This window comes from Labrus mixtus, chromosome 3, assembly GCF_963584025.1.
Source record: "Labrus mixtus chromosome 3, fLabMix1.1, whole genome shotgun sequence".
Taxonomy (NCBI): domain Eukaryota; kingdom Metazoa; phylum Chordata; class Actinopteri; order Labriformes; family Labridae; genus Labrus; species Labrus mixtus.
The window spans coordinates 12668294-12685911 of NC_083614.1; the positions used below are offsets into that span (position 1 = coordinate 12668294).

The 17618-nt window shown below is 39.8% G+C and overlaps 2 protein-coding genes across 5 annotated transcripts in view; one reads left to right on the forward strand and one right to left on the reverse strand.

Moving 5' to 3' along the window:
• usp24 (ubiquitin specific peptidase 24) overlaps positions 1-6089 on the reverse strand; it is a 43671-nt gene extending 37582 nt beyond the window's left edge. For all 3 annotated transcript variants that reach the window (XM_061031786.1, XM_061031781.1, XM_061031775.1), the window contains exon 1: positions 5670-6089. In XM_061031786.1, coding sequence (XP_060887769.1) covers positions 5670-5948 — 279 coding nt within the window. In that variant the 5' untranslated portion in view covers positions 5949-6089. The remainder of the gene's footprint in view (positions 1-5669) is intronic.
• Positions 6090-8169: 2080 nt separating this feature from the next.
• The window catches only part of bloc1s2 (biogenesis of lysosomal organelles complex-1, subunit 2), a 287967-nt gene continuing 278518 nt past the window's right edge, over positions 8170-17618 (forward strand). The window contains exons 1-5 of one of the 2 annotated variants that reach the window (XR_009666850.1): positions 8170-8373; positions 8565-8681; positions 9978-10097; positions 11342-11446; positions 12726-12823. Coding sequence is in view for 1 of the 2 variants with exons in the window: in XM_061031961.1 (XP_060887944.1) it covers positions 8208-8373; positions 8565-8681; positions 9978-10097; positions 11342-11446; positions 12726-12757 (540 nt within the window). In the remaining variant the exon portion in view is untranslated. Of the gene's footprint in view, positions 8374-8564; positions 8682-9977; positions 10098-11341; positions 11447-12725; positions 14300-17618 lie in introns of those variants that run through there. The other variant, XM_061031961.1, reaches the window with a different exon arrangement.

Sequence of the window (17618 nt, forward strand, 5' to 3'; positions counted from 1 at the left end):
GGGAGAAGAGCGACAGCACTCAATTAGAAAGTGTCCTCTCCTTTATCTGCCCTTCGCCTCTGCAGAGAAGCTTTAAATGGATGCAGATGCAGACATCTGCTTGTTTTTTAAATTATATTATTTTTAAGGGATATTTTTGCCTGTGTTTCAAAATCAAAGCAAGACAAGAGACAAGAAAGAGAGGGGAGACAGAGGTGATGACATGTAGCACAGGGCATGGCTGGAGTCATACCTGGGCCTCTGTAGTTTAGGAGTCTTAACCCTGATTTTTACTTGTTTATTATCTATGCAGATGTTTGCTCCCATAAAATACCACCAAGATGCAAGTTGGCTCTTCTATACCACTGTGTCCTTAATGTCCTCAATCACTGAGTGTTTTCACATGGACTTGCGGATCCATTGGTTTTTAAGTATACCGTTTTGTGTTTGTGAATGTCAACATTATATCCCTGATCAGAGCTCTTATCCCACTTTTGAGAAACCCCACTTTGCTACCTGGAGAACTCCAAAAGAAAGCTAGATACTGTAGCATGTATACGCCTTACCCCGGTTTCTGACAGCTGCAGACGACCTGCACAGGCGCGGCCGCGGCCAACTGACTTATCAGCGTAAGAAACACGGCGGCGGCAACGAGAGCGTCTTACTTCTGGAGCACAGTTGCCAGTGACAGACTGACACCAGTCAGAGGTGAGGACATGTTTAATAATTGCTGTCGCACTCTTCTTCTGTTGCTGGATGTGGATACGCCATAACTGCAACACCATGTGGACAAGCCTGCGATAAGCCACAGTGGTGTCATTTTTGTCAGATTTTAAAAGTGCTGCAGTTTGTGTTATAAGAGATTACATTACAGGCGCCTGCGTCATTAAGATGCAGTAACCAGAAACCGGGATACTAGAATTGAACATGTATACAGGGATATGAATGACCAGGAGTCTCTGTGTGCATGTAAACGCTGTATATCCTGAATATGAACAGAACGGGGATAAGGCTCATAACCAGGATACTCAAGTCCATGTAAACGCGATTACAAGTACGGCATATTTTTTGAAAGTTGGAGCAGATTAGTCTAAAGAACAATAACTACTGTGCAAAAAAATATGCAAACATAATACAGTAAAAGACACTGAGACAGGGAATTACTTCTCAAGTTTTAGCTTCATGTGAAGGCTTCAAACCTGCTTAAAGTAGGAGCTACAAGCTAATAGTTTTGGAGCAAAAGCTAACAATTGGACCAATAACACCTCGATGATGCTGGTGCCCGGTACATTTCTTTGGTGATTTATGTCAGGTTACAACTAACGGTCTCCTCATACACATCACCTACACCAAAGTATCAATGCAGAAATATAAGTCAGGGTTTGACAAACAACGCACTCCTTATCAACTTTGCTAGCTGGACAATTCATGGTGCTTTTTTTTTTTAAGTGTCTACCTGAGTGCTACATTAGAAAAATGTCAGGATGAAGAGATAGAGTCAGTCGTAACGTAAATCATGCAGCATGACCTGAGACAGTCTTATTAGCTATTTGATGATACCAACAATGACATGTGCTCTGGTGTGATATCTTAACAAGTTATTAGATCAAAATTCACCTCACTCAAATTCAACTATTATACCTTTTTTGTTTAATCTGTTCTGCCTCGGTCTTGTAGTGCTCTGTGAACATAAAAAAGTCTGTGTGGTGGAAGCCAAAGCAGACAAAAGGACTGTTTTTGAATTATTTACACCATAAAGTTGTTTACATATTCATGAAGTCAAATGAATATTCATGATTTAACTGCAGAACGGCCTCCTCTGAAATATCTCTGCTCAGTGGAACATTTCAGGACACATGTGCAGCACTAACTCATGACATATTTGAAATCATTTGCTGACTTACATGTTGAAGCAGCTCAAACTATGGTGGAGTAGTGGGATTCATCTCGCGCTGCATTATAATCTTAATTACCAAAACTACTGCAGATCATTTGTCCATTCAGCTTGTGGGCGCTCTACAGTGGAAACAATTAATTCTGCAAAGTTAAGTCACATCAAGCCTGACCATTTTGAATACATCTCCACATATTAGCATACATAATCGCCAGTGTGTTCAGTGCAGGTTTTAATGCATCGCATGCAACATGAAGTGATGGACTGGACATTACGAAGAGGAGGACAGGATGGAGGAAAGGGGGAGAGAATGCAACAGAGAGGTATCATATTTCATCTCTTCCTTTCATACGAAAATGAGACGTGATGGATGATGGATGAGAGGAAGGAAACAGAGAGAGGGTCTAACGTGACACCCCGCTTACTAAATGTAAGGTTTAAAAAGGAAAGTGGTTTCACTGCAGGTGGATTCAAATTTCACCCCACATAAAATAAATCAAAATGAGTTATAAGAGCGGATTTTTTTTTTGATTTATGAAGCGTGACAGCGTATTTAAAGGACAGATCTTGTCATACAGAACCTGTCATAAGCAGGAAAACAAACATGCACTTTTATAAGCTGCAGTGCTCTCTGTGTTTAAGCCTCTGAGGTTCATGTCTCACAGGCACAGCATGCATGCATGCGTGTGGCTGTGCAGGACGATGAGGTAACTCACCACCACTCTGTTACTATGCACCCTGCAAGCCTCCTGAGACCCCCCCAGCAAAAAACTGCAATGTGTTTGTGTGTGTCAGGGAGACTGCAAGGCTATATTTAGGAGCATAACATGAGGCCAGAGACCTATGACATTCCTCTTATGTCCAAACACAGCTAACAGAAGGGGAGAAGAAAGGACAAAAAGCATGTTGATCCTTGCTCATTCCATGTGTTGCTTGTTTTAAGAGTTAGTATAACATGCAGAAGGGATGTTTATTTCCTATACCAATAAATGAGAAGACAAAGCATTTACAAGAAGAGCTAAACCATGCATAAATAAATCTGAAATCAATCTGGAAAAATAGCTCATGCTCGTGTGCACGTGGAGTTGTCTTGGCAGCTGAAGAGATTGACTAACAACACCAATATTTGCATAATTACAGGAATAGGCATATTATTTACAGTGCCCAGCAAGTGTGTGTGATATTTTCTGCATACTCTCAATGCCAACTGTTGTTTGTGCTACACTTACTTTAACAGCCCGCTCCACAGTGTGACAAATGAGGAGAATAGAAAGCAAAGTCACTTGTTTGAACCTGCTGATGTACAATCACAGCAGCTCAAACAAGATTATCCATCAAAGGGAAACAAGCGGTTTACAAGTCTGAATCAACAATCGCTCACATCAAATGATGTGAGAGTCTCTATGAAAGCATGGCACCCTTCTGACAACAGCCACAGGTTTTTAGTCGATTTTGGAAAGCAGCGAGTTTGGGGTCAAGTTGCTGAAGGTGATGCTGTCTAGGGTTGTCACAACACCAGAAATGTTAACTTAGATATGATACTATTAAATATGGAACAATACCGATACCTGTTTTGATACCATGGCAACAAAAAGAGTCCTGGGCATATTACCAATATTTTTTTATTTCTTGTTTTTAATAACAAAAAGGTATGTGTGAGTGACCACTTTTATTTACTGTTCTACATGAACACAGGAACCTCTTAGGAAGTGATAGTAGCTACAGGTAAATCAATTACAAATGTCATGTGGCTGTCGAAGAAGTATCAAATACCACAGTTAATCCCTTAAAGAGAAATCCCAGTTGCGACATTTAAGAGCTGGTACGGAAGAGGAATGAAAATGGCGACGTGTGCTAAGGAGATTGCAAAACCGGTCTTTTTAGACCGGTTTCAGGACCGGACAGCTGACTGCTGTCAGCCATGTATAATGCAGGCGAACCTTTGTAGAGCAGCCTGCATATATCCAGCTGATAGCACTGATTACACTCCATTCAGACTAATCGCAGCTGAAATATGGACCCAGTTGTTCAGAGATAATCTGATTGTATCAAAGCTATCTGGTTGTATCAAATCTGATTTTAAAAATTGGGTTATTCAAAAGAAAACAACGAAACATAGACTATGACATATAGTCATTTAAGGCTATAATAAAATATCATTGTTGTAAAAAGTTTTCAAAACCTCAATACTTCTTCAAAAGCAATGTTTTTGTACATCACTGTAAATACACAGTTTACCTGCCTGATAACTAAAACCAATAAATTAAACAGCATTGAGTGCTTAGGACTATTTTTGTTGGTATCAATATTGTATTGAAGTATCATATCTTCTGTATCTAAAATTCTGGTATCATGACAACCCTTTAAACAACAGCATGTCTAAGTCCAAGGTAATGTCTTGGGTCCTAGTTTTTAAGAAAACCAATTAAGACCTCTAAGGCCCTTTCTCCACCTACAGTTTTATTCTGAGCGCCAGCCTCTTTTTTCAGTCTTTTTCCTACTCAATGAGTAGAGAGCGTTCGCAGCAGCAGGTGGCCGCCTGGAGTGATAGCGCAGCGCCCAGCATCTTTCTTTTTAAGCAATTCTCCAAGGAGAATTGAAAAAAAAAAAAAGAATAAAATTGATACAGAAATAGATTTCAATCTCATCTCATCTTCTTTTTTAATATTAGATTTATTATTGTTGTGAACCCCTTGTCTTGATATGTATCGCATCGTGAGTTGATTGTATGGTTACATCCCTATTATCTACGATAATACTGTAATGATCGAACAGTTCAAGAGCAGAAATGTTTTAAAAATGGTACACAAGTTATGGCCTAGTATAAAATAGAAATGATGCATTGTTTTGCAGGTTTAATCCAGACAAAACCCAGACAGTATAACTGTATTAAGATTTTTGTGTGTGCCCTTTTTCAAGCCATTTTCAAGATGTTTCCAATCAGATAGCTGTAATATACAGCGGCCCTGAAGATCAACTGCACAAATATTTCATGACTGCAAAAACAGTATTTCAGTAAATGCAAAAAATAAAGAAAAATAAAGAAATGCAAAAATATTTCATGGACATAAAAAATATTTCATCAATAGCAAAAAAAAAAACCATTCAACCTCTATAAAAAATATTCCACCTTCTATTTTTATTTTTTGCAGAAGATAAAATATTTTTTGCACATGTTTATTTTATTTTTTTTGTTGTTGCTGTAAGCGAAATGTTTTGGATGATTCCTGAAATATGTGAGGTTTTTGTGTATTTGTGTTTCATCAAATACTGTTTGGCATTAGATAAAAGGTTAGAGACGTTTGGTGAAAGGTTTTTTTTGCAATCATGAAGTATTTGTGCAGTTGACCTTCAGGAGCCACCGTACAAATACCGCTGTGAATACTTTTAAAACAACTGGGCCCAGATGTTTGAGCCCTGCAGTGTGGTGTCCCCTGTGCGGCTTCACCTGCACCAGTCTCTGGCGCCTTCAACTCTCAACCAGCGTTAGCTAGCCAGCTACAAGCTAGCAGTGTTAGCTTGTGAGTTATGAATGCACCTTTGGCTTAGTCATTTGAGTTTCTGTTCCTTCTGTTAACAGATACTACTGTAGACACCCAGAGCCGGGGACATGCCCCGTCCTGTAACACTGGAGGGTGTCTCACCTGCTGCTCTGACAGCTCACGTTGGGCTCGCTGCAGCTAGCATTGAGGCTAAGTTAAGCTAGTTAAATGGGCGAGCCCCAGTCTCCCCCAGTAAGTTGTAATTGGCCGTGTTCTCCTCCCTCTCTCCCGTGGATGCGTGTTGCTGTTCTTACCTCACTGTCCACGACATCGTGATATGCAGGCGGGGGATCGAACCCTCCAGTCCCAGTCCGCCCGCTGTTTTCCCCGTCTCCACTCGAGCCCAAGCCGGGAGCAGGCCCACTCTCCATCGGCTCGTATCCATACCCGAGACCGGGGCTTTCGTTGGTCAGCAGCGCCACAGCCTCGTTGATGTCGTTCTTCGCCAGCCGGAGCGCTTTCCGGATCTCGTCTGGGTCCGGGAAACCCATGCAGAGGAGCGTGGTGATGTGCTGCTCCTCCTCGGTCTCCATGTTCGGGGTGTCTCCGTCTCTCAGACTAATAGTAACGGGGTGTTCTGCACAGCCCTGTAGCTGTGCACGCCGCCATGTTTACAGTCCTCTGCTGCTAGCCTGTCACGATCAGTTTCCCCCTCAACAGCGCCGACACAGGTGTAACGTCGAGCTTTGCATGCCAAGAACTGCATGCTGCCAGCGGGAGCGCGCACAGCGAAAGTATTCACGTTACAATTGTTTCTAGGTTTCATTTTTGTGCATCTACAATTTCTCTATATTAGGTTTGTGGTGTATGGATGGAAGAGCTAGCGATAAAAATGTTGTGAATAAAAAAACAAGTATTGATCAGAAATCAGAATTTATTTTTTTTGGGGGGGGGGATTTCAAAACTCTGATTTTTTTTAATGGTTGCTACCTTAGCCACTTCTATCTGGTAAATCTCAATAGATAGGCTAAATGGTAGATTGAAGGTAAAGTGAAAATCTACAAAGGCAGAAGTTGGCTTAGGCCTACATCATTTTTGAAACTTGTAAAATGCATTTTTCTTTTCATTTCAGTGGAAGTATGATTTGAAAAAGGGCGATAAAGATAAATATGGCTTACTCATCAATGCTTTAGAATAAGAATACAGGGTGACCTGTCTGTTTCTACAAATAGCTGAATCACGAGGACAAATAATTCAACATCAATTAGAAAATAAAGCACCTATCACGAAAACATCATTGACCTCCTCTGCAATAAATAGGACGTATGACATGATAATCCTGCAGCAGATCTTACATTGCACTAAAGGATTTTTACCAAATGTGTTCATCTGATGCTGTTCTTTAGTGTTTCCAGTGTTTTGTTCATTGATGTTGCTGTTTTCTGTAAGTTCTAGACATGACCTCATTTAATAAATAAATAGCTAAGGGACAAGTGTAGACAATTAGAGAGGGCCGTCTGTTTTATTACCTTTAAACGTATAGCATCGTATTGCTCCTGGATACGAAAACGGTTTCTTTTTGTATCATGAGTAAAATGTAACACCTATCTTTTATAAACTGTCTGTTGGGTTTTTGTCATTTTTTCACTGTTATTAATCCTGATGTTAATTTACCTTCTTCTACTTTAATTCATTTACAGACTATTTTTGTCTTGCAAAAAGCAATGTTCTATTTTTCTCTGTGTGGTTTTGCTTGCTACTTGAAGCACTTGTTGAATTTTGAAGGTTCTTAAATATATTTTATGTTAGTTGAGAAAAAGCCAGCTAGTTAACACTTGCAGCAACACAGAATTGTTGTTTTATGTCTCCTTGTGAATAAAAAAATAATAATTTTAATAAAAAATTGAATTTTGGCATACTTGCACATCTCTAAATCGAGAACCGTGAAAACTGTCATCAATGTACAGCAGTGGAAAAATGAAACACAACTGAGGCCTGACAAACAACACAACACTTGCTCAAATTCAAGCAGCAACCTCCGGTGTTGGAAAATGAAAACCTTCAGTTCCTAAAGCTTCCACTATAGACTAGCTGCAGAAGCCCCAAAAGTCACATAGACACACCCATTCAAAAATGACAATTTGTTGAGCAGAAAGAAACATGTTTACAGCCTGATCCAAAAACACAATTTTGATTTGGTACTCTGCAGTTTATGCTCAAAATGTACAAAGTTTTCAATGACAGTGGGAAACCTCCAGGGGCCCCATCGGACAGCATTCACTCATAATAAATGACTGAATGTTGCTCTAGTGGCTAGCCCTAATGGTGGAGGAGACACTTGTTCTTTGACATTTTCATTGTTCTTCCTATTTATGTTTAAAAAATGAGTTAATGCTAACTATGGAAATGTACTATATTTATTTTTTTAATCTGCTATTTATTGGCATAAAGGTAATGAATGCTCTTTGGAAGGGACCCCTGTGAATTTTTTGCCTGGGGCCCAGACTCCAGAATCACAACTAACCACACATAAAACTAAAGAGCGTGAACCTGCTTCTAAAATTATTTAAAAATAAATGCCATTGTGTCTTGTGTTAGAGCTTCAATAATTCAACAGCTGAAAAGTGATATGTTCGTAGAAGATTGGTTATACCACAAAAAAAAGATATATATATATATAAAAGGTTTTTTTTTAATCATTTAGCTGTTCTGTTCTGAACACCTGATGCCTGATTTTCTCCTCGTGCAGGGCGTGGCTGTGCGCGCGAGCAGTGGGGTGGTGGTAGTGGTGGCGGGCGAAGGTCACGTGATCTCTCAGCTCATGTGACAAAGAAAGTGAAAACAGGAACAAAATGGCTGCAACTGGAGACGAAGCTGCAGCCATGGACAGCATCTCCAGAGCACCGGCGGCCCATCCAGCGGCCCTGATCCCGGCTGGAGCCTCCAGCGCGCCGGGAGAAGGAGCGGCGGAGGTGTCGGAGAGCCCGGCGGCCGCTCCCAAAAAGACAAGCACGAACAGTGAGCGGTGACTCTTAGCAGCTTCCGTAGCTTGCTAATGCTACTTTACCATTAAGTTACCTACATATTTTAGCTTGTTGGAGCGGGTTACATGTTGCGTCCTGTATTCTTCAACGATTTATTTTTCTGGTTGATTCATGACAGTGTTTGAACCGGACTGAGGGTTTGTTCTGTGTTGTTGATCCGGTCAGGTGATGGAGGTGTGGAGACAGCTGAGGAGGCTGTGGAGCCTGCAGAGCCTGACATCAACGAGCTGTGCACCGACATGTTTGAAAAGATGGCCATCTTCCTGCAAGGAGAACTCACAGGTCTTTAAATGAACTCACAGGTCTTTAAATTGACTAACATGTCCGTTCAAGAAGTGCAAAATTTACTCTGAAGATAGTTATTTAAGTTTATATTTATTAAAAGAAAATACAGACAGTAAATATCCCTTTGAACTACAAAAATATCCAGTGACCTGTTTTTTTTTTCCACGTTTCTAACAACAAAAGTAAACAGACATTTAGCAGTTATAGCAACTTTACCAGATGTGTCCCAATAAAGCTATGTGAGATAAATAGTTCCCATGACTTCTTAAAGTTCTCACCATCATCACCATCATCTTTGATTCTAGCTAACTTTTTCTCAAATTATATTATTAACATGAGTTCCATCCATGTTTGAATATCTGGTACAGGTGTGTACCTTTCCATAATCTGAGGACTCACCTGGCAGCTATGTTAAGCCCTACCTTTATTACTACAAAGTAATGTCTGGATTTATTTTGTAATTCTTTCTGATCTCCAAGTAGACATGGTCCAGGGTAGTGGTTCCCAAACTCTTTCTGCGGGGCCCCCATTTGACAGAAGACAGTATTTTCATGCCCCCTCCCCTCACCATACACATACTGTTTTATTCTTTGAGTAACACACAGCTTTTAAAAAAGGAGGCAATTCAAAGTGATACTGCTTAACTGTCAGCAAACGTGCTACAGACCAGACACGTGTTTCATTTCTTAAAAACTGCAACGTAAGCTTTACTTTTAACAGTTACTGCAGGTTGTTGTTCGGTAAATCTCTGATCTTCTTGAAGAAAAAAAACAGAATTTGATTTCAGTGTTATTTATGTGTATTTAACTTTGGATGAAAAAAATATGAAAAAATAAAAAATTACATTTATTTGAATGTGATTCCTGCATTAATGGTGAGAGGCATCATTAAACATCAGTTATAGAGCAACCCATATTAAAAAATAATTCATCAACAAATTATTTGTATTTATTGCTGAACGTTCACTCTTTCCATGCATCGACAGCTGTTAGCACAAATGTCCTCTCAGTATTCTGAGAAGCTCAACACAACCATTCTGTTGGTGTTCAGGTATATTTATTCAAGACTTAGATTCAATTTGTGCTGCTTGAAATATAGACCTGACTAAAAGACTGTGTGTTGATTTTATTCCAGACAGCAGAGGTTGTTCTTTTCTATTCTTGTAAAAACCGTAATCCTAACGAGCAGCATTATTAACTTTCATTTCTCATGTTTATATTCAACTCTGCCATCACGTTTTATCCATTTTTCTCTTACGCATTTCTATTCTCCTCATGTCTTTGACCTGGTCAGGTACATGTGAGGATTATCGTCTGTTAGAGAACATGAACAAGCTGACGAGTCTGAAGTACATGGAGATGAAGGACATCAGCATCAACATCAGCCGGAACCTGCAGGACCTCAACAACAAGTGTGAGTGAAATACCTCATCTGCACTAAAAGTGAAAAATCCTGTGTATGAGACACACTTTTAATACCTATTTTTTAATTGAAGAAAGAGCGCTGCATCTTATACACCAATGCGACCAATATACCTGCACGCCAGGTGACGCGATTGAAAATGTTTCCCCGTTCATTCTGTATTGTAAACTGTGCTGGGAAACATCTGCGATACATGCAACGCAGACCAGGCTGACTGTGATACTTTTTAACATATTTTCTCCCTCACGTGGTGATAATCATTACTTACAAGAAAACAGTGGTATATTGTTCTGTAAATAATTCTAGGGGAGCGCTCTTTTGATTGAAAGAGTCCTCTATTCAAGTTAATGAGTGACCAGCGGAGGTGGGCTGAACTCGTGGGCCTGTAGGCGACTTCACAACTTTCACTGCAGGCTAATAGCTCAACTACCGTACTGTAGCTTGTAGTTGTGAAACTCCACAAAGTGAAAACAGATGGTACTAATAGAGCTACACAGCTGTACAGAAACTGTACCTTTTGAGACTTCCCTGAACACAATAGAAATCATCACCCAGGACGACAGTTTAAACTTTTTTTGTCTCTGGAAACCCCCCTAAAGCGGACTGCGTCTTATATATCGGTGCGACTTATATTCCAGATTTTAGGGTAATTATGGGTCAATGTAGATGTTATAGTTTATATATTACATCCATGACATTACAACACATAGTCCCTCTGCATAAAAAAAGGCATATTAATGGATAATGCACTCTATGATTGCTAAGTTCGGGAGAGTATTCAGAGTCGTCCAGATCATGATAAAGATCTGTGATCTGCTTATAATAGCCTTTCTCAAACTGGACCCCCCTACAGATCATCACTGTGGTCACATTTAAGGTTGAATGTTTCAATAGGGACTAAAATAAGGCTTCAAGTGTCACAACTAGCTTCCTCCTCTGTTTTATTAGCTTTTTAGAATTTGAAAACATAACCTGTACACATGAACTTTATTACTTTACTATGAAATGAATGTATTTACTTTTTTATAGATTTACATTTTAGATCCGAAGCACAGTGTAACATTTACTCATGTTTATAAATAATATCACACAATAAGGAGTGATGTCGTATATCATCACTGCTGTGATTCATGGCAATCCAATATAAAAAGCTATACCAGCCCCTCCCTGTTTCCTCTTCTCCAGCATGAACATGTGTCTTGTTTGTTGTTGTTGTCTTGTTGTTTTTAATTCAGATGCGAGCCTGCAGCCCTACCTGGACCAGATCAATCAGATCGAGGAGCAGGTGTCTTCACTTGAACAGGCTGCTTACAAACTGGACGCCTACTCAAAGAAACTGGGTGAGACAGTCTGAAGGGAGAGTTGTGCATGTGTAACAATATCTAATTCCCTGGAGAGGTCGAAATGGAATCACATGTAACTTTATGTCACATATTATACTCTTAGTAGACGGACTAGGGACACATATTAGTGTTAGGTAAAACATGTTAATGTGTATTTTACAGATTGTGACCTTTGAGGAATTAAATGATAAAACCACTTCAAGACATAATTTTTCTCATTTAATAATTTCTGGGATTGTCTCATGAGTTACAGCTGACGTTCAGGCATCGGTATTGATTGACATTCACTCTGTGTTACACATTTCTTATTTAACTGCATTTTTAAATTGATAAATATTTCTGGGACACTATTTTTTTGTACCTAGATTTAAATGTATCAAACAAGGCTTGAAAGCCGACACTCACGATGACACTGTAAGAGCGTAAATCTAAGCCATACATAGGGCTGTAAATGCTGTGACCTTGGCGAGCTGTGGCCGGAGAAAAAGTTAAATATTCTGGTTTACTGGGACGACTGCTTGCTAATGTTAGCGTCTTAGCACAGGTTTTACATTTCCACCTCAACAGGTGAGATTCTTTAGTCTGTTGTATTTAATCACTTTCTGCAAAGCGTTCAGGCCTTTGGAAAAGGTTCTCTTCCTTCATGTTGTCCACAAGATTTCCTTTCTGAGACTGAGAACTGTAAATCACAACAGTCATTTTGGACATTGTTTTCTCAATGCGAGCTAACTCAACCTAACTGCAAGCCTCCTGAGCTTGTGTTACTCTTGTGAGTTAAATGGTCTATACAGTGTTGAGAGATTAAAAACTAAACACAGAGTGCAGGAAAGGAAGAAAAACTTAACCTCATAACCTAAACCATTGACCATAGTACATCACTAAACCAGGCCTCTGCAGACTGATTCACTCAGACTCTGAGTCAGTCATCATGTAAAAAATGATGACTGATTCAGATCAGTTTATCTTTACACCTCTATTAACTATGACTGGTGAACTTCTTCCACACTGAGAGCAAACTCCCTGCATGACTGCATAAATATTCTGCTTCTATATGTCTTGTCTGTTCAGTGTGCTATGTGTTACATAGACCAATAATAGTAAAGCCACATGCAGCATCTCAAGTTGCAAAGCATTATAAAGTCCACCAGCAGGTGGTGCTATGACACCACAGTTTCCTACCAAATATTCCTAAAATTTCAGAGATCCAAACTTTATCTGGACTTTGGCAGACATTACCTAAAGAGTGATTATTTCCTGTCTTTTCTTCTCTCCACAGAGGCCAGATTTAAAAAACTGGAGAAGCGATGATGATGATGAGGAGGAGGAGGACAATGACGAAGAGGAACAGAGAGAGAAAGAATTATTTTGCCTTCTGTGAATGGAGCCGGGAGCTGTGGAGAGGAAGTGAACTGAGACTGAAACAACAAACAGTCCAACCACTTTGACACTTTGAAACAAGCGAGGCGGAAACAGCTGAAGGAAAATGAATTTGTCCTGAAATGATTGGCTCACGTTTAACTGCAGGAATACTGATGTTGGACGCAGTCGGCAGCCAAGACGGAGGAGAAAGCTCAGTGTTTATAGACATGCTCTTCCACGTTTTGTTGAATAATAGACAACATACCTTGATAAAAATAATTCATATGTGGGAATCATGGTATGAACTTACTTCTTAACTGAAAGAAATGATATAATAGTAGAGTAAAACAGCACTTGTCGATATCTACATGATGAAGCATGATAGATGTATTTTAAATAATGTCCCAGCTTTCTTATTCTGATCATTTTACGTAACCAAATGCTTCAAAGCGTTGCTGTGGTCCACTTACTCACTCATGCCGATTGACCGGAACCGTAATGGGCATGTGCTTAAGGTCTCTTTATCGGTTTACACAGAGATGGCGTCCAAAAGTTTGACCTCTGGAATCTTCTCTTTTGAAAACCTTCTGTTTCCAGCACTCAACACTGTTGTGTTAACGAACAGCCAAAGAAAAGAGTTCTCCTTTTTTTAATATATTGTTGTCGTGTTAACAGGGCCTTACTTCCCAGACTAAAGTAGAAATGAATCAGAAGAGCTGTCAGTGTTAGAGCAGGTATCACACCTGGGCCACTCTTCCTTCCTCTACCTGTTTGTGCGTGTGCTGACTCAATGGGGAACTATGTGTGGCTGGTTCTGCTAACTTTCAGGCGCTTGTATTTTATTTTTGAGAATTGGAGAAATTGAAATCAATGCTGAGAAATCTCATCCCTTGATCATATTTTTTGCTCTGTGGTTTTCTCACTGTATGGCTGCTCCAGCCTGTCAACATGAGCACCCAAAAGGCAGGTGGTTCTACGAGCATTATGGCCCCCCCCTCTCATCTGAGGTCCCTGTATACTCTGTGCCTTGTTTTCCACCCAGTCTGACACCCCTGACTGGCAGTGTGACCAAGGCAGGGGAGAAATTAAATTGGAAAAGGAAGATATATATATATATATATATATATTTTGCCTAAAGTCTCAAAACGTTAACTTTGTAAAAAAAAAAATTGTTTGACTCTTTCACCCCTCGAGTTGGCACTGAAACCCAAAGGACAAATTTATTCTGAAAAAGATTCCCTTCTCTTAATTTGATTACCTATTTCTAGCACTTGTGATTTTCATTACAACAGGTATTATTATAGACATTTTAATTTTAGAGTTTACCATGAGAAGAAGACTGGAGAGCAACAGAAAGTCACACTTTCTCCAAAGAGCGAGCTCAAGGTTTGCAGTGAAAGAAATTTGATATGAAGTATTTTTTATGTATGTCTGTAGACACTAACACATAAAACTGGATTTTGTTTATTTCTCAATAAATTATGACATGCAGAAGTTGCTCAAAGGCTTGGTTGTGAGGAAATTCCTCCTGACAGCAGAGGGCAGTGCTGCACCACAATGCAGACTCAAAATCATGCAGAGTTGATCCATCAAACATTGTAAATCAGAGTCTCGGTTTAAGGAGGGAGGGTTAATTTTTTAGCCTTTTCAGAAGTGGAGAAACTCAAACAGATGACACATGTGGACAGTTTAGAAACAGAAAAGAAAAGGTGACTTCAGATGTGTGTGATGCCCTATGCCTCCTGCGTTTCCTGTCCAGGAGCGCTTTGTGCAACCAGCGACAGATTATCCAAACTGACAGGACCTCCCTCCTGACTGTGTGTGGATTTGTGTGTTTTGGGTCATGCATGTGTGTGTGTGTGTGTTTGTTCAGTACCTAATCTAAACCAGGTCTCTGTCATTAGTCCAGTTGGGGCCTCAGCACAGAGAGAGCTCATTATTCATACTGTAACATTATTTACTGTTGCACTGTGATCCTGCCATCTCTCCCTGCGCCTGCTTTCTTTTTCCCGGACCCTGAGGGAGAAAACATACAGCCCCCTCCCAAAGGCTCTGAAATCAGGTCTATTAAATGATTTTCGGTTGTTTTCTAAAAGCTGGATGTGAGTGCCAAGAGGCAGCCGAGCGTGGAAGAGAAGTAACACAGTAATCAGATGTAAACCCTTTTTCTAATATTGAGTTTGGGATGTGAACATACTGTAGTCATAAAGTTTGGGTGGGGAAAGTTATTATATTCTGTAAAAAGAGGGTATTTATTCAGAGCGGCTGGATGGAAAGTACCTGCAAGACTCAGTCCACCCTCCTCAGACTCCTCAGAAGTTTTTGTTAGGAATACATCTTTGATTTCTACTAGCTGTTTGGGATTAGTCAGACCTCATAGGAATAAAATGAAACAAATTTTATCCAGAAAGTGTTAGAGAAGGAATTGTGTTCTCAAATGGCACCAATGGGATTTCATTACAGTGCAACTCAAAGATTCAAGGCTGAAATATTTAACCAAACTGTTTATAATGGGGCTGTGGCTCAGAGTCAAGCAGGCTGTCTTTTTTTTCAGTATATTGTGGTTCGATCCCTGGCTCAAGGAAAGTATCCCTTTAACTCAGGACAGTGCCATCCTGTCTTAATCTCCCGCCTCTTTATCTTCCTGTTTTGATTAGCTAACTAAAGCTGGCTAAATTTAGCCTTCTATTTAACGTGGCAATGTTTTTGGAGCTTGAAAACACAACATTCAAATTGGGCTCCTCCTCCAGAAGCATGTCCACTGCCTCTGATAGCAATTGCATCAGAGGCACAGATCTCACCCACCCGCAACCACCTGCAGCATCACGTTGCTATGCAGGACTTGAAACGCCAAGTTATTTGTATTGGTTGAGTATTTGCCTGTACATTTACTGCTTGTACACCGCAAGCCTGAGAATATTGCTTTTTGATTGACATAGAAAAGCGGGTAATTTTCCAATTTAGCCGGTATTTGGCACCTGCCTTGTCCAACAGAAAGCCGGCCAACTCTGAGTTACCCAAGCTGCTCCTTAAGTGCCTGAGAGTGGATGAACTCCAACCCGAGGTTCACCCTTGTTTTGAAACTAGCTTTATGGGCTAGGCGTTGTTCACCAATCACTTCACTATGATTATATTTTCTCTTTGTTGCTGTCAAGTCCCTGTCCAACATAACTGCCAGTTTGAATTTCATCCAATCAGCGTATTATATCCACACCCAAACTCACCTGCGTGCTGTCATTGGATGGGAAAACACACACCCCATCCAGAAATGTCCGGAGTCAACCAAAAGATCAAACTCCAGGCAGAGGACAGAGTCTCTGCAGAAACAGTCACCACCACACATGTATGGAGGCCCATTAGTGATGATTAAGCAGTATTACTTTTGTATAAGTTTATATTTCTCTTTTTTTTTTTTAAAGCGCTAGACTTTATCCTTTATTGGTGTTCATGAGTTTCCATCTTACATGTCTCTGTCAATCTGTTTTTATTTCATAGCTGAAGCCTGCCTCCCACTATGTTCCTCCAAGTACATTGCAAAAACTGTATGAAATGAAAAAAACTGATCAATTACAGTTTACACACACACAACTCATTAAGTCTGAACTGGAAATAAACAGTATTGAAAAGCAGATCAAGAAACACTCGTTCCTCAAAAGATAATAACAACCACATCAGCCCTTGTGGTTCCATCATCTGATGTAGATTTGTTTTGTTTCACTGCTTCCTTATAAGAGAAACACAGCTGGTACTTTTAAAAATATTAATTCTTTAAGATTGTGAGTAGATGGTTTAATGTGAGAAACTCATGTTTATCTAATTAAGAAAACTCACTGAGATTTTAAATCTGTACCATTACCTCCTGCGACCCCACATCCTGATATGGAGGCATCTTTTGGGGGGTTTTATGCACCTTAATAAATACGATAAATAAGAACATTAAAAAGTTTTCCATGTTTCGGTAAATACAGAACAATGTAATCACCAGCGTGGGCCAGTCTCCCTCCTCCTCCATGAACTGTGTCTGGATGAACTCTCCTGCTGCCTCCAGTTTACAGCTGACCAGGCTCCAGTTTGAAGACCTGCTAGTTTGGATCAGTACCAGTATTTCTCTGACGGGATTCTGTTTCAGCTGTGGAGCTCCTGTCCATCTGTCTCCACCGAGTGAAAAATTCACTGTATCTAACACTTCACACTAAAGTTGGCTGTTATCTGTCTTACTACAGCGCGATGAACCCCAAGATCAACAGATTTAACTGAGATTTGATGAACAGGCTGAAAGGATGCAGAAATAAATACATCAGAAAGTAAAATTCTTGTTTTTTAATGGAGTTTGGTTGACTACATCTGATGCATCTCAGAGCATGAGAAGAAGCTCAACGCTGATAGCATCATGAGAATTTTCTTGAGTTTGTGCTGATAAAACAAACAAAATACAATGAATGAGCTTTAGATTGTTCAGCTTGCAGATGTTTGTGTTTTTCTTGAACAGTCATTCCAACTGTTTCTTTCTGTTTCAGTCTTTATGCTGAGCTAATGTAAGCAGTTAATGTTCTCTTTTAACTCTTTTTATTATTATTTTTTTTAAACAGACCTTTTTCTCTCATAAGCAATTATACAAAATGAGCCTTTATTGGAAAGCGTTTCTCTAAAAAGTGTTTTTGCGGGAGGTAAAAGAGTTTTGTCAGATCTTACATATAAATTGGGGACCACCTGTTTGTTTTTCATTTTGGCCTATTCCATGTTTTCCCTCCGCAGTAATGCTGCATGATCATGTCTGACTATAAATGCAGACTAAAGATCTTTCAGATCA